Below are 24,562 nucleotides of genomic sequence, written 5' to 3'. Positions count from 1 at the left end.
CCTAGGAGAGGAGGTAATTCTGACTTTGCTATGACAATCTGGCGCTTCTGAATCAGCTACTGTTTTGTTATTAGTTTAAGTATTTGCTACTGACTGTTCAAATGCGGAGTTTTGCGCATCGTATGTGTGTGTGTGTGTGTGAGAGAGAGACTGGGTCACATCACAGTAGAGTCAGCTGTCTTAACCGTGGCTTGTGTACTGCAAACACATACCAGCTTTATCACTGTGTCTGTCACGCGACTCTGTTCCCCTTTCGGGCTTGAACTGATGGTAAAATGAATGACATTATTTACTGTCTTTACATTTATTTTGAAATATGAAGTTCGCGATTATGGTAAGGGGCGTTACATTTCCGACGTGTGCTTGCAGTGTTCGGCCAATCACAATGCACTGGGTCAGCTGGCCAATCAGAGCAGACTGCGCTTGTCGGAAGGAGGGACTTTGTAAAAAACTAAGCGTTTGAGACAGGCGGGGCATAGAGGACCTACAATAATGTACAGTATTTGAAAAATAATGTTTTTTTTTACATTAAAGCATGTCAGCATATTCTGTTACACCAAATACACAAAATAATGATCTTTAAAAAAGCATCATATGACCCCTTCAAATCTATTTGTATTTATTTACATTTTTTAAATTTATTTTTAAATATTGTATATTTTTATGTTTATTCTGAATTGTATATTTTTAAAGTTTACATTTATAAAGTTTAAAGATACACAGCACAAATATGTATATGTATTTAGACACGGATCATGAAAACATGAAATGAATATAAATATCATAATTTCATATCAAATAAATAATATACAAATCTTTTATGATTATTTTTCTTTTTTCTTTTGTGTGTCCAAATATCTCTGCATTAGTACTTTGTCAAAAAGAAATTCCTAACCTTGTGTGCTTTAGTGACTCTTAAAGTCTTCCTCTGCTAAAACCTTATTTCTTCTTTCATGGGTTACTCTGGTGCAGAAATGGCAAAACAGTGTAATGTAAATAATGGAGGCTGCATGCACTACTGCATTGTGGATAAAATTTATGGAGCAGTATGTGACTGCGCCGAGGGTTACAGACTGGCTCTGGATGGCAGGACTTGTGAACCTACAGGTACTATAATCCTATTCCCACGTATTACATTTATCTGCATTGTCACTTTGCCAGTATTGTCACCAGGACATACATTATATTTGAATCTCATAGCTCAAAGCTTTTCTTATATTGTGCAGTATGACTTTTCCATCCCATGCAGTAGCATATTTTGAGTACCATTTACATTTAAGGAATTTCATTCATGTTTTAGCAGATGCTTGGTTTGGTTTATTGATTAGATCCTGCTCTTAATTCATCCCCATCCATCTTTATAGGGCAGTACCCATGTGGACGTCTTGGAGCGAGTATTGCTGAAACTCTTAACTCAAGGTCTCTTATCAGTGATACAACAGAGTCCACTCCTGCAGATTCCCCTGATGTGAACGGGACTAGCACATCTCAACCTACACTGAAAAACATCACCTCCTTCTTTCCCACTCAGCCCACCATCGCAAATAATGAACATCGTATTGTAGGAGGAAATGAGGCAACACCAGGGGAGATTCCCTGGCAGGTAGGTGAAGTGATGAATTGTGTGTCCAAATAAAACATCCATACGATTTCTCTCCACCTTATGAAGCAAGGCTGGTATAATCTTCTCTAGTTTGTGTCGAAAAATCCACAGAACCTTATAAAGAGGACATTACAATAAAAACCGTAAGATCAGAACTCTTGAGGGAAATTTAGCGTCTTTTTCTCTGTCATGTTGGCAGGTGGTTTTTATAGAAAAGGTGAATAAGATTGCATTTTGTGGTGGCTCTCTCCTCAGTGAAGAATGGGTCATTACAGCTGCCCACTGCGTTGAAGGAAAGGTGGGATCTTTCTTCATCAGAGTTGGTGAGAAACCAACTACACTGTCACATCGTTGTTATTGCTATTTGGTTATAGAAAAAAAACTTTTGCAGTTGTGAATAGTATATATAATTAATTATTTTATTTTTAATTTCACTGTCTCAAATCTACAGTTACATATTCCAAGATTAGATGTGATATCACACATAATGTCAATGAGTTGCTGTATTTCATGGTGCTATATTTCTAAAGGGGAACATGATGTCTCAAAGAATGAGGGAAGAGAGAGTGACCACGGCATAGTGGAGTACCATATCCACCCACGTTACAACTCTCGACGGAGTCTTTACAATCATGACATCGCACTGTTAAAGCTCAAGGGACCCGTCAAATTCTCTGACTATGCCCTGCCCATCTGCCTGGGCTCTAAAGACTTCATAGAGAACTTGCTCAGGAGTGCGGAAAACTCCCTGGTGAGCGGCTGGGGGAGGCTACGGTACGGGGGCATCGAATCTAAAACACTTCGGAAAGTAGAGCTCCCTTACGTGGACCGGACGGAGTGCAAAGGCAGCAGCACCTACACCATCTCCCGCTTCATGTTCTGTGCCGGTTACAGTACGGTACGCAAGGATTCCTGTCAGGGGGACAGCGGAGGGCCCCATGCCACCCGCAATCAGAACACATGGTTCCTCACGGGCATCGTCAGCTGGGGCGAGGAGTGCGCCAATGATGGAAAGTATGGCATCTACACCCGTATCTCCAGATACATGTACTGGATAAGTAATGTTACTGGCATCAGAACAGGACGTATGTCCAATACAGATCAACAGAGTTAGAATTAGATTAAACCATTGTGCAGGATTGTTTTAAAAGTATCATAAAAATACATGTTGGATTGAATTAGAGCTCACAGACATTTTTGTACAGATGATATTTACTAGTCATCATTCAACAGACATACTGTAACAATCAAGAAAAAAATATAGTTTTCCATCTTACACTTTGTGCTTGTACATCTGGTGAAATTATTTTCATACATGATATACCACAAATCATTATGAGGTCACTTTCATCTTAGTAACTCTGTACATATTATACACTAGAAGTGTATGGCTTTAAGAAGTGTACTTCAAATTGAAGTACATATGAAACCCATTCAGGCCACATCCACTTTTCTTCTTCTTTGTCAAGCCCTCTTTTGAACTAATGGCATGCAAATGGACCCTACTGTTCAAATGTTTGGGGTCGCTTTTATGCTCACTCAGCCTGTTTATATTTGATCAAAATACATTAATGTTGTGAAATATTATTACAATTTAAAATAACAAAACATTTTTTATAATGTAATTTATTCCTGTGATGGCAAAGCTGAATTTTCATTACTCCAGTTTTCAGTGTCACATGATCCTTCAGAAATCATTCTAATTCATTTCTCATCAATATCAAAGCTGACAACTGCTGCTAAATATGATATTTTTGTGGAGACTATGATTTTTTTCAGCATTTTTTGATGAACAGAAAGTTCAAAAGAATAGCATTTATTTGAAATATAAATGCTTATCAATGTCTTTATCAATTTAATGCATTCTTTCTGGATAAAAATATTAATTTCTTTCAGACAAAAAAATCTTTGTAAAAATCTTACTAACCCCAAACTTTTGAACAGTAGTGTATTTATTCATTGCAGTTTTTAATGAGGTTAGCTAATGTAAATTCACCTCAGTGGTTTCTAAGCGGTTAATGAAATGCGCATTGTGAGTGCAGAGAAAGTTAATTAAAAATAATGAAATGGACAAGTTTACAGTGGACGTTATAATGATGTATACCACCAAGTTTTATTTCAGTGACAAAAACTGACCCAAATATGGTGGATGTGGTAAAAAAAATAAAAATTTTAGACAAAATATTAACAAATGAATTATGCTGTTTCTACAGTAAACCCATTTAAAAACACATTGATAACTAAGAAAATGCTAAGTAGTCCAGAACAGCCATATTTGATCTGGCTTAAAATGAATATGAATATAAACACAGATCATCTGAAGGTGAGCAGTATGTTTTAAGCATAAACGTGAAGCAATAAAGCAATCACATTGCCGACTAGGGATTTGTAAAGTTTTAACTTTAACTTGTGCTCTCTTAAATAATATTTCTTGCACATATTTCTCTGAAATATTTCTTGGAGAAATACTGATGCCAATGTAAAATCAGAGTAATAAAAAAAGAGGAATTAGTGTTATCCTGGTAAGTTTGGAAATGGAATGTTAGGTTTTGGCACATAAGCTAGATACTGATGTTTAGTTTATCTTTCATTCTTTGTAGCACTGGTATCCATTCCATTACTAAAATGGTTTTTTAAAACAAATGTCCAACCACTGTACCCAACCGAGAAGAGAAAAAAAAAGTTTACTATTCTCTCAAGCCAGTTTATGCCCCATGCCATAAACCTTCCTGTTTTTAATATACAGTTAAATACTGTGCTATCTACACAAATACATGTTTTATATCATGTTATGGCACAGCATGGTGATGGTACTTTCCAGGGGTGAAGAAGATCAGTGTAAAGTGCTTTGCAAAGCTCCTTTTATTTCCAGACTGTATTGTTGTAGGTGGTGTTATTGACACGTTCGAGGAGAGAGAGGAATCCCTTTTTGTCTTTAAATCCAGCATAATCCAAAATCCCCACTGAAGGCAGATGGAAACTTTCTCTTGACTAGGGGGCTCAGTTTTCCTGACTTGGTGTTTGTTTGTGTGCTTCAGGTTGGCGTGACTGGGCTCAGTCCTGAATGACAATAATGGCCTTTAGGGTTGTCACATGGTGTGAGCTTTGTGTACATGTGGTTTATGTACTTATGTGTTGCTGGGCTTCCTGCTGTTTATATTTCCCGTACCTATGAGACAACACCGGAGTGCTTTAGAGAAAGAAAAGCTTCAGCAGTACAGTACTGTATTTCTGTTAAAATAAATACAATCAGTTTGTCTCTTTAAAATGAAATATTCATCATGCTTTTAATAAACATTAATTTAATTCGTACAGTAGTCTTATAAAATCATTAGGCCTGTAGAGTTCACTCACCATAAGCCCCCCTCCTGGCCTAATGCATCTGCCTGCATCTCCCACCATTCTCAGCAGTGTATCAACAGGGAGTTTTCCTTCACCTCCACTAGTCAAATTCTTAACATGCCTGTGGGAATTATAGCGTGACACTGATCATTAACTTGTAAATTAGAGTGATTCTTATGTAACTAGTGATTCAAAATTAATATATTTTTGTCCTGACTCCTGTGGGTAATTAATTATTCAGTGTTCTATACCAGAAGATAATGCAAAATTGTATCATATCTTTGAAATCAGATTTTTAAGAAATGGTTCTAGTTTTACAGATGGACAAGTTGGCAAAAACATGCTTAAGTTTTGTAAAAATATTTTTAAGGCGACAATATTAATATTGGTCCAATATATATATATATATATATATATATTTTTTTTTTTCCTAATGCTCACAGAGGCTGCATTTATTTGATGAAAAATACTGTAAAAACAGTAATATTGTGAAATATAATTACAATAAGAATGAACTGCTATAATGTGTTTTATTTATTATTATTATTATTATTATTTTAATGTAATTTATTCCTGTGATGGCAAAGCTGCATTTTCAGCAGCTATTACTCCAGTCTTCAGTGTCACGTGATCCTTCAGAAATCATTATTTTTATTATAAATTATCGGAGTATTTCTGTGCCAAAAATCTTACTTCCAGGTTCGTACCTGTTTTTATACAGTCTATGGTTCGTACAAGTTTCGGAGAGTTTCGATAGTGGCTCTTCATGACGTAAACGAGGGTGGAACTCCTTATAAGGGCAATTCTTCCGGAAGAACGCGCCCGCGCACGCATCAACCAGAGCAAGAGCACGATGCACCCATCAACGCGCTTCATCCGGCAGCGCTGCACGGGACTCGCTCGGGAAGAATGTCTCCAAAGAAGTGTGTTTTTGGTTGTAAGGGTAAGATAACTTTGTTCAGCTTCCTAAAGAACCCAGCATTATGTAAACAGTGGATGCAGTTTGTTTTTCCGGGGCAGCAAAGGAGTTTCACAAAATGTTTTATAAACAAGGCCCAGTTCGACATTGCACATCGTTTGATATTGAAAGATGGAGCGGTCCCAGCTATAAAAGATCCCGGTCATGATTAAGAACTGCAGACGGTAAAGTGAAACTGCATCAAATGTCTGTGTTTTGTTGGCAATAGGAGCTCAAGTGCTCTTCAATCTTTAGCTCCGGCACGCCTCCAGGAGCTCGGCTGTTTCCGAAGAGAATCGTAAAGCTGTATCTTTCTTTTATAAATATGATAAAAGTCTTTTTGGAGATATGAAGGATGCAGTACTACTCTATAGGTACTCAAGATTAACATGAGATTGGGTGAAACTGTGTGTTATGTCCCATTTAATTTATTTAGAAAAAATATATTTTCATATCGGTTATAATAGTAATAGTTATCAACCGGCTTATCAATATCAACCAGAATTTTAACATCGGAGCATGTCTTGTATTTTTTGCTCCACTTAAGCATAAATTAATAATGAAAAATGACTCACCAAAGCCCCATGGCACTCTCCTTAAGCACGTGAATGACATCACCACATTTGATGATTACATCATCCATGCCACACTTTAAGTGGTCCACCATTGCTCTATACCTTCCAGGAACCTCAAAGACAACAAACAAACAAGCATAATACAAGGTCAAAGCCATCATATAGACTATATAAAACCAAAATCCTTTATTGTTGATGAAGTTTCCCCCGAATAACTGGGAATCTGAGTGATATCTAAAGGTCTAAGCTCACAAGCACTACATCGTCTTCTTCATCAGAGTCTGAAATGTTCGAAAGGTCAGTGGTCCAGTCCTCCAGACCCTCACAGATGTCCACTGAGTGAGATGTCCCTGGCCAGCCTGCAACCCACAACCAGCCGAACCATAATGGCATTCTCCCCAAACGGGTCGTAAATCTTTCATGCATTGCCATTATGTGGTTCAATTTCATGCAAATAAATGTGCCACAATTTACATATTGCATATTAAAAATCCCATTTAAAAAACATTATGTTCGATATCATAGTGAATTTTCCTGCTCCTGTCAACTAGACTAAATGCCAGTGAAAATGGCCTTCAAGCGGCCTCTGACTCACTGCGGTGGTTTTGGTGGCGAGGACGTGGAGAAACGATGACTGGGTCTGTCAAAACCGGACTCACGCGGCCTGAATCGGCCTCCTCAGAGCTGATGGACGCCCCCTGGAGCTTGCTGTGAGGAAGGACATCAAAACAACCTGAGCAGCCAGTGATCTGTGTGGACGTCCAGGGCATGCATACGGACATGTGCCTCACACTGACCCACCAACCGAGGAACCGACGAACGGAAACAAGGGCATCAAAGGAACACAGGGCAAAAACACAACAACAACCATCAAACATCGTCACAAACAGCATATTCTGAAACCGGACTGCAGTCAATAGAGTAAAATGGCAAATAAGCTCAATGTTAATGATATGCGTAATTTTCAGGCATTCAATTGAATTTCATTGGGGGGAAAAAACATTTCATATTAGCGGAGTTGACAGGACATTGACCCCAATCCTGTTTCATTGAACAACAACATTCAAAGAAATTGTTTTGAAAAAAACGCAAAGTAGGCATACTATGTGCTGCAAGTGAAATGAAATATCAATTTCACTGTTATTATTTATTATAAAATGATGCTTGTATCTTTAATACATGATATTAATTTAGGGTGAAGTATATATGTATCACATCTGTCACATCATAAATAATCCTAAAAGTTAAATAAAAATAATCACAGATTTGCATATTAGCCAATTAATTAGCCCATGACTTAAATTAGATTTAAATGTGCAATTAGGATAAAGTGCAGCTTAGACAACAACTTCACTAAATGTTTAAAAACCATAATGTTTGGAAATAATATTAGACTGTCATTTACTGCATAAAGCATTTTATGTTTGATTCTCCAAAAAGAAACACTCTTGCTTCAAGAGTTTTTTTCATGCCAGAATGGTACCAAGTAGTACTACATGCATCATGCAGATGGGCTCAAAGCATACAGTCTTTATGAATGTGATTTGTATAAGGCAACACTGTTTGACAAATTCTGTTGATTTTTGTTCAGATCCTTCCATATGCAGATATGAATGTTGATTTACACATTTTACATCCATACTATAGAAGAGATTGCAAAAAGATTGTGAGGGGTTACGGGAGTGCAGTGAGGATCACCTGTCGGCCAAGGGTGGAGATAATGACTGCTCACCATCCGGGTGAGCATCACCTGAGAAAGTGAAACACAGAGTTTGACCTACTAAACACGACAGATTTCATTAAGACATACCAGTTCAGAATTCAACACTGATATTAACAGAAATGGAAACGCAGTGTAGGAACCTTTGTCAATCTTTTGCTGATTGTTGAGGATTTTTCTAATCTCAGTGAGCCATGCAGTCTTCACATCTACAGTTGCAGCCTGCAAAATAAAACAATTACAAACTACAAATAAGTTGGGGGGCACCATTTTATTTTCTTATATTATATCTACTCACATTTTTATATTTTATTTTATTTATATTTCTAATTTATATCTATAATATAGTTATATATAATGTTATTTTCAATATATATAATTTTATATAATATTTTAGATTTTTCAATATTTTATTTTATTACTATTATTTTTAATGACAAGTTATATTATTATCATAACAATTTTAGTAAAAAAAAAGTTAAACTGAACCCATCACACTCAAATGTTTTTTTAAACCCTAAAACTATCTTATCTTCAGTTTTAAATTAGATTTTTTTTCAATGTAGTAACAATGTGTCTTAAAAATGGCTAATTAGTTCTTCTAAAGTTTATTTTTTAAACACTAATTTTTAGTTGTGCAAACAAACTGAAATTTAATGTTCAGGACTTGACATTAACAATCACTGTGAACAAGCAAATTTTGATATATCTCCATCAATGAGGAGGTTTTGAGGAGCCGTTATTAAGTGATGACAGAGGCACTTGTAACCTTGTATGTACTGCATACTGTGGAGTTTTAACCTTGATAAAATGACTCACCTGAACAACATACACCTCCTCTTTTCCGTTATACCAAATTTCAAACTTCTTTACATCCCCTTTGACGTTTTCTGTGATACCAACAGCACTCATCTGCAAATGAAACAGAGAGGTCAAAAATCTCACTTGGAAATTCAGTAACATAGTATTTTAATAACCTTGTGTGTTTTTTAACGGCCAATGGAATTTGAGTTAAGCCTAAAACCCCTTTCATGAAAACGTCCATCTCTTTGAGCACACTTAAAATAGAGCTGGAATAAAGAAATAGGTGCTTAACTTCAGCATCTGTGCAACACAACATGCTCAAAATGGCTTTAGTGTATCAAACAGGTCAAAGTTGACTGGTTAGCTGCATGGTGGATATCATAATTGCAAAATCTGGCTGCAAAAACCATCTTTCTACTTTGACAGTCATTCAAAAGTAGTCATGCATTCTGACAAAATGACTATTTAAATGGCAAATATGCTGATCTCTCACTTTCTCTCACCATCAGGCAGTGTTTGAAGCTGTAAGAGGCTGTCCGATCACGTGCCTCTCCACTCTCCTCTCTCTTCTTGCAGAAAAGCAGAGCTCTTTCATGAAGGAACAGATGCCTTTGCATTGGTTTAAAGCGAGCCATGTCCTTCATGCGTGTTGGCCCTTTCCTATGGTTGATCCAGACGTTGAAAGACCCCTGCATAAGGACACGGCCCAAGTCACTCAGTTCGCCCTAGATACAGAGGACACAGAAGAAAGCAAATGTGGGAATGTAAGTAGCAGCACATCAAACTTAATGGAAGGCCATTTTTGAGCAAATTTTCATTTTTGGGTGAAGTATTCCTTTAATATTCCTCCTCTATCCTTCCTCATTTCTTGGACGCACCTCATAACCAGTGATGGCAATTTGATGCATGGAGTCATTGACAGACTTGAGGAGGTCCAGCATGGCATTTAGCGCCCCTTGCAACTCAGATGCATACTGTGAGTTTGAGCTGTGTTTTAGTAGTTCCTAATCAGAGAGACAGACAGCATTTAGTGTAATAGACATCTGTGAGGAGGGAGGGGGGATTCTATAACATTTGGTTTGTTCTAGTTAAGCACCTTCAGAAGAAGCTGGTACTTGGTTAAACGTTGAACAGGTTTCAGCAAATATGAGTCCAGGCCTAGTTTATGATCCAGCTTCTTTTTGCACTCCTACATAAGAAAGAAGATAAAATTAGCTAAATAAACAATCTAAAACTCATTTCATGAATATAAAATATTACACTAATCACTATCTATCCCTATAAATATCTGCTAGTGTTGTTTATTGTAGCCATGTTTATCAGTTGTTAATGTATGGTTGTGTGATATCAAAAAAATATCCACAACAATACCTGGATGAAAGCTGAATCTGAACACTGCCTCCAGAGGGCATCTGAGCGAGGTTTGTTCTGGCAGTAGCGCTCATAGACCTGAAAATTTTCTTTCTGCAAAAACATTCATTACAAGAGAACTCTCAACAGGCATTAAGTATCCAGATAAGTGTTTCCTGTATTACTTTTCTACTCCGTCAGTATACCGAATCTTCAGAACCACAGCAGAATAAATCATATTTGCCTGAGCTGTGATTGTGAGTTCACAGTTTAAAACATTTATTTTTTATCAATGTTAAAAACAGTTGTCCTGCTTAATATTTTTCTGGATTTTTTTTTTTCCAGGATTCTGATGCACAGGAAGTTAAACAACAGCATTTGCTTGAAATAGAAAATCGTTTGTAACTTTATAAATGTCTTTACATATACAGTATATGTATGACACAGAATGGCTCACCCGTTCCAGAAAGCGTGCTCCCACTCTCTCTGGGGTCTCTAAGCAGCTCTCGAGGTCCTGCAGGAATATCCTGCACAACAAAGACAGGATCAGCATGAATGTGTGTTTATGTGTCCATGTGTGTGGGCATATTTCTCACCTGCTGTGGAATTTATAGATCTCCGGCAGATTTCCAAACAGCTCTTCTTTCTTGTTTCGCAGTACAGATGGCAGTATATTAGAGAGAGATGGGTTGTCCATCTCTGCCCTGTAACCCTGTCACAATATCATAGAGCAGTCATTTTTTAGAACTATTAAATTAGCTCTATTTGTCCACTTTTCATGTTGTGTTCTTAATCATTGTATCAAATCAGACCCACCACAGTTTGTTTTGTTTTTATATGGCAGTCTCCATCAACAGTTGTACAGAAAGCATCACATTACCAGTGGAAAATGTGTATGTAACTACATGACCAGGCTCTTATGCACCGTGCCACTATAAACTACAGTGTGAAAGGAAAGATGTGAGATGTGATTTCAAAATGAGTGCATCCAAAGGTCACCTACAATATTACAGCTGCGCAGCAAATTGGATGAGGGAAAATAAAACACAGACCAATTATTTCAAGGTCATTTGGTCTAGATATTACCAGCAAAACAGACAGCAGCTCATCCACATAGATTCTCTCCGTCTCAATCATCTCCTTCATCACGTGGCTGCAGAAGCGAGGTATGCATGGGCAATAACAGAGGAGAGAAGGGAAGAAAGATATGAGGACAGAACGGGAAAGAGACTGGTGAGAGACAGACAAAGAGAGGAGGTTGAGAAGAAATTCATGATTCATGAATATACATTTTTATTTTGTCAAGATATTGCATAAATGCTCACCGTTTGTGTTGGTCTGGGTTCTCAACTCCCTCTGGGCTGTAAGACAGACAGCTGCGGTTCTCCTCGTAGTCGTGCATGACCTCTATCTACAAGAACCGGAAAAAAGTTCCTAAAGCTGTCAGCAACGAGTAGACAAAGTGTACTTTGTATGATTTTGAGATGAACAAAGATGGTCAGCCAAACCTTTTTAGTGCTGGGACCTTTCCGTGAGGCCCTTTTACCAGGAAGTGCAAGATCAAAAGAAAACCTTAAACTGGAGTTCACGTCAAAACCTTTGAAAAAGACATAAAACTTTCAGACAAATGGAGACAGTGTGTTTACTATGTGCAAATGCAGTTGAAATAGATAAACATACTGTGTTTAGGAGAGAATACAGGGGATCTGCAGCGTGGTGAGTTCTCGGGCCTTGGAGCGACTAGCTGGATGGGTCTGACTTGAATATCAGCCAGTTTCCTCAGACAGGCCTGTCTGCTCTGGATCATTCCCTGCACTGTTGATAGCTTTTCTGTGATAGACTCTATCTGAGACTAACAAGAAAGGAACAGTGTGAACTTAAAATAGGTACCTGATCGATAGAGAATGAGTAAGGACATACTGTAGAAAAAGAGGGACATGACATTTTTGCATTCCAGTGTCTGTACTCAGAGAAAAAAAAGAATATTGCTTTTTGAGAGCTCAGATATATGGAAGTTCGTTTCTGCCATGCCATTAAAAAAAAGGTTATTGTGACTAAAATAAAACAATAGATAGGACTTCCGGTTGGCTTGTGTGGGGAGTAGCTGCACTTTGCCTGTGCTCCCACAGTTTTCATTTCAAATTTCTTCTCTAGCCCATCAACGATTTTATAACATAGTTAATTGGTCGGTTTACTTTGAAATCTAAAAATGCTAAGAAAGACGAAGTTAAGAAAGACAAAGCACAAGCTAGCGGCAGCTTAACACTGCTGGAAGAGCACAGAGCGGCTTTATCTTCAGAATTTAAAGCGGCTTTTTCGACCTTGAAGGCGAGGCTAGACACATTACATACAACGGTAAACATATGAACAGTGACTTCTCTCACTTGAAGCAACTGCGGACATGAGCGGCATGAGTGTCGGAGCCCTAGATTCAAAGTATGCAACTTTAACTGATGAACACGCTAACCTCAAAGCCAAGGTCATGGATCTAGAAGGAAGGAGCCGAAGGAATTCTTACATTCATCATTCATATTCACGAATAGATTTTTTTATTTGACAACATGCTACTAATCAAGCTGTGAGTATCACAGCATTGTTATTTCGGATCACGCTCATACATCATAAGATCATAAGATACAGTGTAAGATTTTACATAGGGTTTACTATACTAATGCTACACTTGCTAAAATATATCCTTCTGTCAGTAATGCCTGTAATCGGATCTTATTCATATGTTGTGGGAATACCCTACGTTATTTGATTACTGAACCAAAATATTTAAAACTCTGAAGGAAGCCTTTGACATAGATCTTGATCCGAATCTACTTTTGGCCATTTTCGGCATGGTGGTCCATGCTGATCTTTCAGTGACGGTTCGAAAGGCTATAGCCTTTATTACTTTCTTAGCCAGACGTCTCATCCTTTTAAAATGGAAAAATGCCTTACCCCCTACTTTTGATACATGGCTGAAAGAAGTGTTTACTTGCATTAAAAATTAGACTGTCACTCAATGGTCAATTTTTATTTATTTATTTTGACAATTTAACATGCTATTTTTTTTTATTGTCTAAGATTCTCTCTGTTAAGATATTAATATTGGTTTTTGTTTGTTAATTTTTTTCTATTGTTATTATTGTTTGTTTTTTTGTTTGGCAAGTTTTTCTTAGGTAGTTGGTTGAGGGAGTTGCTTCCTAGGGTATTAACAGTTCATTGTTGTCGATAGATTTGATGTTCAGTGCAGGAAATCCAATCAAATAAATTTTAAGTAATGAAACAATAGATAGAAAATAATGTGGATAGCATAGCTCAGATAATTCAGTCTTGGAAGAAATGTTCGAGTTCACTCTGAAATCTCTGGCTGATTTGGAAATCTGAGCACAGTTTTGACACAGGAATGCAATTGTGTGGTTATTTTCTCTGGGGGGAAAAACAAGAGAAGCAGGAAATTTATTTGCCTTCTATTTAATCTGCTTGCTATAGAGATAATAAAGGAATAGTTCATCCAAAAATGAAAATCCAGGTGGGTCAGTACCTGCAACTGTGGAGTGAGTATTGTTTCAAACTCCAGACTGAGAATGTCCGGGTTAGACCGCAGCACTGAGGGAGCTGTCTCCATCAGTTTCTCAATGTCCTGCAGGGCTGCCTGCGCCCCCTCTTTTGACTGAAACTTATCCAGCAGCTGGTTTGCCAGCAGATAGGCCCCCTCATCACACCAACGCACAGTCTGCCCATAAACAGATATGCAGAGTCTGTATGTGCTTTGCATAAAGTAGATAAATTACATATTTCTTGCATTTGCATCGTTATTACCTGCTCCAACCGCAACAGCAGGTCTCGTATGCGCGTGAGAGATGCCCGTTTGGCACGAAGAGCTGTAGTGAGAGTGTCAGAGTGATGCCTCAATTCATTGCAGCGCTGAACTATTAGGGCAAGAGCATAGTGATGACTCGCTGCCAACTGGTGCCCATGTAGAATAATAATCTGAGCACGGCCCATTTCTTCCTGCAAGAACAACAGAGTGCTCTCAGCTTTTAATCAGCGTATCAGTTAAAAAGACTGGTCAAAAGATCTGCTACCTTATTAGCATCAACTTCAACATCAATCAATATTTGTGGTGTGCTCAAAAAGGCGTGTTTACTAGTAAAAAAAGAGAAGATCGAATATTTAAATCTTTAACATATTAAACCTCTGCTGTGGTTTCCAGCATCTCAAGGTCTTTGAGCAGCTGCTCTGTCTGGGCCACTGTTGTCCCCACAGATGCAATGGCTTTCTCCTGCGCACTGAGTTTCTCCAGAATGGCTTCCATCTATGCACAGACCAAAACCAAATAATTATGTTCACTGATGCATTTAAGATACATGTTTTATTAGTGCATTAATTCACACACAAAAATAATAAAATAGCAGACGTGTCATTGCTATAATTACAAAAGAAGTTTTGATGTTTTTTCCATAGCTATTAAATTGTTTGTAATAAATGCTTTATATACAGAGTAATCATCAGTCGAAGGCATAGTAATGAACACAACACTCAAAAAGCCATAGCAACTTAAATCTGTGAATCTTTTTTTATTCTGTTCATTTACAAGAACCATCCGAATTAACTTTCCAATGCTGCATATGGGTGGACCATTTAAGACGAACCGATTCACTAAAATGAATCATACTTTCCAATGCTGCATATGAGAAAATGGACTGTTTAAGACAAACCATTTCACGAGAATGGTTGGATTTCCCAGTGTTGCATATGAACTGTTTAGGTCAAATTGATTCAGTAAAATGTCTCGCATTTTCCAATGCTACGCATGACAGAGATGAGGACCCTTGAATAACGAATTGATTCACTTGAATGAATCAGACTTACACATGAGAGTGAATTGTTTAGGATGAACCGATGCACTAGAATGAATCAGACTTTCCAATGATGCACACGAAAAATTGTACCGCAGAATGACGCAGGCTTTTCAACGCTTCATATGATAGAGGATGACCAAATTACTAAAATAAATCTGACATTGAAAACAGCAATGTTGCACTGTATCGCTAATTTTTGGGGAAAAGTAGCTTGTTACTAGAAAGCTGTAAAAGCAGTGTTTTTCTAGTCTGTACCTCATGGAAGCTCATCTCGTATTGGAGCAGTTGAAGGTATTGTTGGAGCTTGAGGTGGTGCTTCTCAAAAAAGCCATCAAAAGCCATTTCCATGTCACGTACCTGAGCCACGAGTCTGCAAGAAATAAATGGAACATGATGGGTCTTTTTTCCACACACAGAGCCTCCCTAGAATATAATGGTGATTGTGATGGACACATTTTGCAGAAAGATGCATTGTAGTAACTTCCTAGTGGAAGTTAAATAGACATCAACCAATCCAACACTGAGGATAAAATATAAAAGGGGGAATAAATACAGCATGATTTTGAATACCTGAATCACATAAATACTCCTTAGAGAGTTATTCAGCTACTCGAAAAAGCTGATGACAATTATTTACTGTGCTTATTCTGCTGCTGAGTAATAGCCTACATACCTCTGCACTCTTTCTTTGTCTTGGCTGATGTCTCTGTCTTCTGCTGCAGCACCTTCCACAGCTTTTGAGGCCTCGAGGTTTGAGAGAAGCTGGCATCCTTCTCTCATAACTGACCTAATGTCATCCTATAATAGTTTTCAAACCATGTGTCTAATTCAAATTTCACTTAAATTTTTATATATAAGCATTCATGCATGTTTTACAGTATTACAGCCTTTTTTATGTGTGAACAACTTGGGATGCTTTTATATTATTTTAGTTGTCCTGTATTGGCACATTAGTGGTGAAATATCAAATTTGTTGTGAAAATCATCCTACCAGTCATTGTGTTTTATATTTAATAGATTTCCCAAAATTCTGAGACCACAATGAAAGTATGGGATTCAAAATCTAATTTAAACCTGGGAATACATTTTAAGATTAAAAAATGCATTATGCCATATAAATTATGACAACATTATGCCATAACATTTTATATTGTTTTTCCTATTAAAAAAGCTATGCTGATAATGTAATGCATTAGATAAAATTATATTAAATTAGAAAAAATGTCAGCCCCCACTGTTTATGTGCATAATACATACACAACTACAGAATCATCACCACACCTTCATCTGCCTGTATTTCTCAGTGTGTGATCTGAGTAGGTACTCTATGCCACTGGCTTCATCAGGTAGCTCCATCTCAGACAGCTCTGTGCCGAATGTCTGCAGTAACTGAGCAATCCCCTTCACAGTCACTGCAAAACTCTCTATGGCCTGGAGGGGGCAGCACAGACAAAAATATGCATTACTCAGCATTTACTGCAGTTGTAGGTCAAAGCATGCTTATCTAAAATCAGATTTGTATGAAATTAGATTTGCATATCACAATTAATGAATACGAAGTAAACAGATATAATTCAGTAACTGATTTGTTTCTCTTATCTTATTAAATAGTGAAGCATACAATGTGATTTTGTGATTTAATTTCCGAGTCTGCAAGAAATAAATGGAACATGATGGGTCTTTTTTCCACACACAGAGCCTCCCTAGAATATAATGTTGATTGTGATGGACACATTTTGCAGAAAGATGCATTGTAGTAACTTCCTAGTGGAAGTTAAATAGACATCAACCAATCCAACACTGAGGATAAAATATAAAAGGGGGAATAAATACAGCATGATTTTGAATACCTGAATCACATAAATACTCCTTAGAGAGTTATTCAGCTACTCGAAAAAGCTGATGACAATTATTTACTGTGCTTATTCTGCTGCTGAGTAATAGCCTACATACCTCTGCACTCTTTCTTTGTCTTGGCTGATGTCTCTGTCTTCTGCTGCAGCACCTTCCACAGCTTTTGAGGCCTCGAGGTTTGAGAGAAGCTGGCATCCTTCTCTCATAACTGACCTAATGTCATCCTATAATAGTTTTCAAACCATGTGTCTAATTCAAATTTCTCTTAAATTTTTATATATAAGCATTCATGCATGCTTTACAGTATTACAGCCTTTTTTATGTGTGAACAACTTGGGATGCTTTTATATTATTTTAGTTGTCCTGTATTGGCACATTAGTGGTGAAATATCAAATTTGTTGTGAAAATCATCCTACCAGTCATTGTGTTTTATATTTAATAGATTTCCCAAAATTCTGAGACCACAATGAAAGTATGGGATTCAAAATCTAATTTAAACCTGGGAATACATTTTAAGATTAAAAAATGCATTATGCCATATAAATTATGACAACATTATGCCATAACATTTTATATTGTTTTTCCTATTAAAAAAGCTATGCTGATAATGTAATGCATTAGATAAAATTATATTAAATTAGAAAAAATGTCAGCCCCCACTGTTTATGTGCATAATACATACACAACTACAGAATCATCACCACACCTTCATCTGCCTGTATTTCTCAGTGTGTGATCTGAGTAGGTACTCTATGCCACTGGCTTCATCAGGTAGCTCCATCTCAGACAGCTCTGTGCCGAATGTCTGCAGTAACTGAGCAATCCCCTTCACAGTCACTGCAAAACTCTCTATGGCCTGGAGGGGGCAGCACAGACAAAAATATGCATTACTCAGCATTTACTGCAGTTGTAGGTCAAAGCATGCTTATCTAAAATCAGATTTGTATGAAATTAGATTTGCATATCACAATTAATGAATACGAAGTAAACAGATATAATTCAGTAACTGATTTGTTTCTCTTATCTTATTAAATAGTGAAGCATACAATGTGATTTTGTGATTTAATTTCATTTTGTGAAGCATATAATGCCTTTTTTTGTTACAGTATAAATGTCTTGTTGTTTCCCTGAATGAAATTAATGTGCCGCTACAGTGTGTACGAGAATGCTTACCGTTTGCAGAACTATCCAGTCACTATGGCATTCCTCCAGCGTACCACCAAACTCAGTGCTCAGTTGATTTTCATCAATGAAGCGAAGCAGGTCTGTCAGGGAGCTCAGCATTACCATCTGAATAAGGCGAAAAGAAGCAGGGAATTAATTAAGCACAGTCTATTTAATAAAATTAAGTTCAATAAGATTAAGAGCTCATTCGTTTAGCATACTAACTTTGTAAATGTGAAATGTCCTTTTAAAGGAATAGTGCTGAAAATTTACTCACACTCAGACCATACAGACCAGTCCATCAATTAATGTCTTGTGAAGTGAAAAACTGCATGTTTGCAAGAAATAAATTCACCAAGGCGTTTAACCTTAAACTGTCGCTTCTGGCCAAAATCCATTGTTCCATCCATTTTTTTTTTATCAGCTGTTTGGACTCTCATTCTGACAGCACCCACTTACTGCAGAGGATCCAATGATGAGCAAGTGATGAAAATGATAAAATCCTTCAAATCTCTTCCAATTAAGAATCAAACTCATTTCCATCTTGGATGGCCTGAAGGCGTGTAAATTGTCAGCAAAGTTTCATTTTTGGGTGAACTATTCCTTTAATGAATTCCTTGTTATCGATAAATAAATATTGAAAGAAATAGATATAAAATATCACATTTTGCCTCATATAATCAGTGGGTATTAAAATAAATGACTCAATATTATACAATTTGATGTTTGTTCACGTATATGCATCTAATGACTATATCATAAAGAACCTATTGTTTTTGTACCACAGTGGAATCTCATCAGCTCTTACCGGCATCTTGAGTGCAAAGTCGTCCTGACTGAAGCGGAAACCGAGGTCTGTTCCAGTGGTCTGCAGGTGGGTTTTGGGTCTCAGCACTAGAACTAAGTGCAAATGTCCAGGGAATGACATCTGAAGATGAGATATGATATTTCAGTACATGGACACATTCAACTCATATCCAATCGCATAATTCAGGATGATTTAAAGAGTAATAATATAATGACAATTTAATCATAAATTGTGGGTGGCTGCTTGTTTATCACCCTCCCACTTCTAATGTGTTCACAGATGTAGAAATCTAGGTCAGACACCCACCTATTTCCATAAATGCGCATATTTAAATTATAATTAAGCTAACAGATTAAAAGACAAGGGGAGAACTCGAATTATATTTCAAATGTGTTTTTAGCCTTTAAAATACTAAAATGTGAAGCTAACACCTCTTGTAACACCTTTCCTGCTGATTCAAGCAGGAAATTCAATCTAACTAGCAACTACTATGCACTTTTTCAGACCCTTAAAGACAATCAATGTCCATGGAAATCCAAGACTGACTCTAACTGCTAATGCTGACAAGTCAGTGTAAGCTGTCTGTCTTCTCCCTTTTTGATTGACTTATGATCAGTAAACCTCGTCAGAGACACTCACTTTGGCTGCCATAATCAGTAGTCCTGCAGTTTACTTCATCATCAGGGGTTAAAATACACCCTTATGGTGCATATGTGTAATGACTAGCAATAAAACACAGATGCACAGCCAAAAGAAGTATAAAGTATATTATTATTGCGTTAGTCATAATCCATCCACGGAGTTACACACGAAGTGGTCAGGTGTTTCAAAAACCGATCATTGCACATGCCTGTAATCAAATGTAAAATGCAACACTGCTGACTGCAATAATTATCCCTGTCCTAACTAATAGTTATTATTACAAACGCGTGCGTTTATAGTCTTGTTTATAGTTTCTCATTAATCAAAAGCAAACTAGACTCCCGCCCAGCGTCCGCAGTAGCATTTGTCAGTTCTGCAGCATAAACCCGGTCCAAAACAGAGAAGAATCCATCTTACCGCAGCCCTCTGGATCCGGGGCAGTCCCCTGAGTGGATTAGCATCCGCCATTGTTTCTAATTTGCCCTTTTCGTGGGGATGTAGACCCACTTCTTGGCCTCACAACTTCCCTCCCTCTCTGACTTTGTCTGCGGGACTGTGAGCAGCGGCAGCAGCAGCAGCGAGCAGCCGCAGAGCGGATGCTGCAGTGCCGAGTCCCGACGACACCTTGACCGCACTTATCTGCTCATTACTGTCACACCTATAATTACATGGCACTCTAACGCAGAACAAAATGTATGTACGAAACCACAGTTTTGTGCAATTTGCTCGAATCAGACCTGATTGGATTAAACTGCAAGCGTTACATTGTAGGGAGGACACGAATTATAAAATCCAGCACCATGGACAGAGGTCGATACACACTCGGGCAGTAAACGGCCCTACACACCACGTCGCGCTACATCACCTCACTCGCATCATATATATATATATACACACACACACACACACACACAAAGGCGTCATGTCCATTCAAAGTGAGGGGGCACGTGCCCTCTTAGATTTTTGAGCCAAGTGGATTTTGAATGCAGCTTCCAAAAGACAAAAAATTGCCGATTAATATTTGCTATTTTTAATAGAATCACACCTGCGTGATTAGAACGTTCAGCGCGTCACATCATCAGCTGCTAAATTCAAATCTGCATTCTCTGGCTGGCGCTGAGCCATAGACAGACGCGTTTGTGCAGCACTGCGCATTAACCAATCACACAAGATGCTGTTGAGCTTATGAATGCAATGACCAATCAGAGGTGTTCAGATGAGTCATCGCTCAAATGCCGGTGTTTTCTTCACTCTCTAGCTGACTGAATAGCTCTTTCTGGCGAATTCTCGTCAGAAAAAACAAAGTGCAAATGTGTGTACGAATCTGTAAGATATTAATTTCATAGTGTAAACAGCTTCAGTGATTTTAATGGGAGTTTTTGAGAGTGCTTGAACGAGACTGTTAGTGAAAATGTTCTTTAATAATGTAAATGTTCTTTGCTCTCTTTCTGTACAATGAAAGTGTTATGATTAGTAGCCTAACTTGCAATGTTTTTATTCACATTAACTTTCGATGTTAAATTCACATTATGTATAAACTCAGGCGTATTAAAAATATGTTATGGCATGACACCCATATCTGTTAGTAAACAGACAGGTTTTTATGCAAAGCATTGTTAATATATTACACTATTAGATTACTTTGACCATCGCCCAATATAGATCAATATAATCTATAAAGGTGAGAATCAAGACATTTCATGATAATTAAGTTAATGCGTTTGGGAATGTTTTGAATAAAAAGGAAAAAATTAAAAGATAAGTGTTCCCTCTACCCCCCTACCCCCCTCCCACCCAACTCCTACCCCCTCAAAAATAATGAGTGCATGATGCCCCTGTACACACACAAACACACATAGATATAGTTCTTTTAAATTTGTAATAAATTACATAATATATATAAAATACATATTCATCTAAATGTATAATGACAATATAATTTATGAAAAAAATATATAATTTTATGAAAAACATTTTTGTTGACTTTATATTATTTGGTTAAAATGACATTTAATATGACTGAAGCTACATGACTAGGTAAAACATAGCATATCCATATAGATTTAAAGTTATAAATTATGTAAAACATAATAAAAACAACATTTACATTTTCTTTTTTACTTTTTCATTGTTTCTTAATTGCATGAGGCATGAGAAAAGATGTAAATAGCTTTACACACAAACAAACACACACACACACACACACACACACACACACACATACATACACACACTCTCAGGGGAAATACATTTAAAAAATGGTACTAAAATGTGCAAATGTGTACTTTTTAAAAGTGTTTCACCCCAGTGATAGCTTTTGTACCTTCTTTTCTGAGAGTGTATAGCCAGGCATAGCATATATTGCTATTGATTACATGTAACCACTATTAGGGAAATGATGATGACCTAAGTTTAAGGCTGATTATGGATGATCAGCACAGCAATCAGAGTGAGAAATATGAATGTCTCTGATGAGGTTCATAACAATGTAACTACACTACACTTACATTAAAAGATTGAAAGTGCTGGCAGTTACTCAAATTAAAGACAGGCCCGTGAACTTTGACCAAAGATCTGGATGGTGCTCAACACGTTCCTGGCATTTTCCAAAGCTTTTATCACCAGCCACTGTGATTAGGATTTTTAAGCATGCATAGAAGTTATGAATAGAACATGTGAATTAAAATGTTCTCCAAGCCTTGTGATCATGAGAACTAATGAGCACCTGGTTTTCCACTCATAGTAACACAAATACTAAATCTGACCCATTTTACTTGTCATTTGCAAACCACACAATTTTTCAACGTAATGATGCACATTACAGGTAGAGGCCTGTAAGGGACACTAGCACTTCTCTAATCCATCCTTTAGGCATTATTTATTTTCTTAATGAAGGACACTGATAACATTTTTACAATTCCAAGCAAAATAATGTTTTAGTCAAGGTCTAACATAGTTCAAGTGGCAATCGGTGCATTTTCAAGTAGACTTAAATAAGCAATAATGCAGAAAAGACTAAATATTTGAAAACTGTTTGGTCACTCTCGCTCTGAACGTCCAGAACAAAGATTAAAATGCTTAATCAAAGTGGAAGCCTGAGTACATGCCAGGAAGGTTCTCAGCACCGTCTAGATCTTTGGAATCCTTGGGCATTTACAAAAGGTCAGGCCAGAGTTCATAGGTCTTTACTTCATTTGAGTGACATTGGTTTTGTCACAGAGGACTGCAAGCACATTCTAATAAAGAGAGAATCCATCCTGTGCACTCAGTAGACACAATCTCATTACGGACCAAGTTGGAGTGTAGACAGATTAAGAAAGATTAAACTCTGAAGCAATCTGTGCCAGCTATGGGTCCACAGCACCAGAACCAAACTGGAAGTCAATCAGTCCAGTCAAACCAGACAAAAATTACTTTTATATGGAAGTTGGGCTAATGTGAATGCTGATGATTCAGATGCCATCTAGGGAGGATGTCTAACTTTGCATATATTTAGGAGATGTGAGGTAGACTTATTTTAACCAAGTCATTCATTAACATTGTTTTGGATCATAAATTACTCAAAGTTCAAAAATGTTTCAAAAACAAATCTGCTACATAATTCTTGCTACATTATAAGTGTCTGTTGCTGGTTGAGTCAGAAAATTTTAGTTTTAACAGTCCTGTATATGATGGATACAAGAAGTGAAATATGACTTCACTTCTTTTTCTGAATAATTCTAAAATATTTTAGGTGAATATTCATTTAGGAGTTGTTTAGAAATAAGTAATTCTGTGTTTATATGTGCACTACAGTCTTTGACTCTTTGTTACCTTGGCTTTACCTCCTTTCTCAACAAGCCCGCCCACTCCCTCCCTTAAGTGTAATTACAGACGCACATGAGGTCTTCTGTAATTACCTTTGGATTTAATCCTAAGTCTTCACACTTTGAACTAAAAATGGACTTCAGATATTAGAAGTGAAAGACTAAGGTCTTACTGACTTATTTTATTTTATTTTTTACTATTTTCCAAATTACTTGTTATTATCAACCTCCACAACGTATCTTATGTAATTAATTATCTTAAATGTGTAATTTTGTGTTGATTTTTTTCTTCAGTTACATCAATAATTACAGAAAGGTTTGTGTAACAGCTTTAACTCACTTTAATTAAATCAATTAATGTCTCACACTTTTTAGAGAATGCTTTGATCATTCGTTCTGCATTTATTATGTCCTAAAAATAAAGACATATGTTCTTAATGTAATGTTTTGACTCGACTGTAGCTATTAAAGTGAATTCTTAGCAATAAGTGGATTACTCTCAAGAAATATCCTTAGGGTGCCAATTCTTGCACCAGTGAGACACACGCCACCTGAGTACTTGATCTCCTGGGATTGGTGGAGAGCCTTTAGATAAACATGATGTCATTGAACTGCCAGTCAATGGAGGAAACAGATGGAAGTAAAGGCCATCTCAGTGAACACTGACTGACGCTAAGAGATTTACCTGTGCTGGGCAAAAGGGGATTTCATAACATGCTCACGTACACCAGTTGTGCAAGGAAGCACCTTTAATATGTGGGGATGTAATTACATTTGCCATTAACTATTCGCTACTCATTTTGCCACAGGTATGTTAAAAAATACATTAATAAATAAATAATTGGCATATGAATAAACTTTAGAAATTAACAACTCAATTTGATTAAACAACAATCAATTTTCAGTATTTAACTGTCAATAACTGTAAACGTTTTTGTATCTTTTGGTTACATATTTGTCTTTAGGGGTATATGTTAAATAATAATAAAATAACTATAATTAAAAATAAAAACTATAAGTGTATAATTAAAAGCAAGTGTTTTTATAATTAAAACAATAAATAAAACAATTTAATGACCAAC

At 36.9% G+C, this 24,562-nt stretch overlaps 3 protein-coding genes across 3 annotated transcripts in view; 1 reads left to right on the top strand and 2 right to left on the bottom strand.

The window, feature by feature from the left end:
• LOC107555166 (coagulation factor IX-like) overlaps window positions 1-2,781 on the top strand; it is a 5,907-nt gene extending 3,126 nt beyond the window's left edge. Inside the window, exons 5-8 of the mRNA XM_016237865.1 lie at window positions 973-1,107; window positions 1,365-1,603; window positions 1,803-1,926; window positions 2,134-2,781. Of these exons, the coding sequence (XP_016093351.1) occupies window positions 973-1,107; window positions 1,365-1,603; window positions 1,803-1,926; window positions 2,134-2,717 (1,082 nt within the window). The 3' untranslated portion in view covers window positions 2,718-2,781. The remainder of the gene's footprint in view (window positions 1-972; window positions 1,108-1,364; window positions 1,604-1,802; window positions 1,927-2,133) is intronic.
• A 719-nt stretch (window positions 2,782-3,500) lies between these two features.
• LOC107555119 (proto-oncogene DBL-like) lies at window positions 3,501-16,877 on the bottom strand. Its single transcript, XM_016237821.1, has 25 exons — window positions 16,827-16,877; window positions 16,487-16,636; window positions 15,879-16,003; window positions 15,461-15,575; window positions 14,539-14,658; window positions 14,163-14,354; window positions 13,885-14,076; window positions 12,033-12,204; window positions 11,861-11,949; window positions 11,678-11,763; window positions 11,439-11,505; window positions 10,949-11,064; window positions 10,810-10,879; window positions 10,374-10,466; window positions 10,099-10,191; window positions 9,881-10,006; window positions 9,506-9,727; window positions 9,018-9,110; window positions 8,342-8,420; window positions 8,177-8,228; window positions 7,074-7,186; window positions 6,731-6,837; window positions 6,479-6,591; window positions 4,958-5,066; window positions 3,501-4,772 (listed from the first exon to the last, which is right to left on the bottom strand). The coding sequence occupies exons 1-25, from the start codon at window positions 16,875-16,877 to the stop codon at window positions 4,758-4,760; spliced, it is 2,760 nt and encodes a 919-aa protein (XP_016093307.1). The 3' UTR covers window positions 3,501-4,757.
• A 246-nt stretch (window positions 16,878-17,123) lies between these two features.
• On the bottom strand, window positions 17,124-20,540 carry LOC107555167 (proto-oncogene DBL-like). Its single transcript, XM_016237866.1, has 5 exons — window positions 20,092-20,540; window positions 19,033-19,152; window positions 18,234-18,350; window positions 17,767-17,916; window positions 17,124-17,283 (listed from the first exon to the last, which is right to left on the bottom strand). Exons 1-5 carry the CDS (start codon window positions 20,140-20,142, stop codon window positions 17,128-17,130), a joined length of 594 nt encoding a protein of 197 aa, XP_016093352.1. The 5' UTR covers window positions 20,143-20,540; the 3' UTR covers window positions 17,124-17,127.
• Between the last annotated feature and the right edge of the window lie 4,022 nt (window positions 20,541-24,562).

This window comes from Sinocyclocheilus grahami, unplaced genomic scaffold (genome assembly GCF_001515645.1).
Source record: "Sinocyclocheilus grahami isolate Dianchi unplaced genomic scaffold, SAMN03320097.WGS_v1.1 scaffold526.1, whole genome shotgun sequence".
NCBI lineage: Eukaryota > Metazoa > Chordata > Actinopteri > Cypriniformes > Cyprinidae > Sinocyclocheilus > Sinocyclocheilus grahami.
The sequence above is the reverse complement of the archived record's forward strand: the minus strand, read 5'-3'. Positions and strand labels throughout refer to the sequence as shown.

What these genes read in the sequence shown, in the direction of transcription:
- LOC107555119 (XM_016237821.1), bottom strand. Translation starts at nt 16,877, where the DNA reads ATGTTCCATTTATTTCTTGCAGACTCGGAAATTAAATCACAAAATCAC. An exon ending in TGTATTCTCTCCTAAACACA is followed by an intron (nt 11,950 to 12,032) that starts GTATGTTTATCT and finishes TCTTTTTCAAAG; the next exon opens with GTTTTGACGTGAACTCCAGT. An exon ending in AAGAAGACGATGTAGTGCTT is followed by an intron (nt 6,592 to 6,730) that starts GTGAGCTTAGAC and finishes GTTGTCTTTGAG; the next exon opens with GTTCCTGGAAGGTATAGAGC.
- LOC107555167 (XM_016237866.1), bottom strand. Translation starts at nt 20,142, where the DNA reads ATGGCGGATGCTAATCCACTCAGGGGACTGCCCCGGATCCAGAGGGCT. An exon ending in CCCGGATCCAGAGGGCTGCG is followed by an intron (nt 19,153 to 20,091) that starts GTAAGATGGATT and finishes TCTCATCTTCAG; the next exon opens with ATGTCATTCCCTGGACATTT. An exon ending in AGAAATACAGGCAGATGAAG is followed by an intron (nt 17,284 to 17,766) that starts GTGTGGTGATGA and finishes AAACTATTATAG; the next exon opens with GATGACATTAGGTCAGTTAT.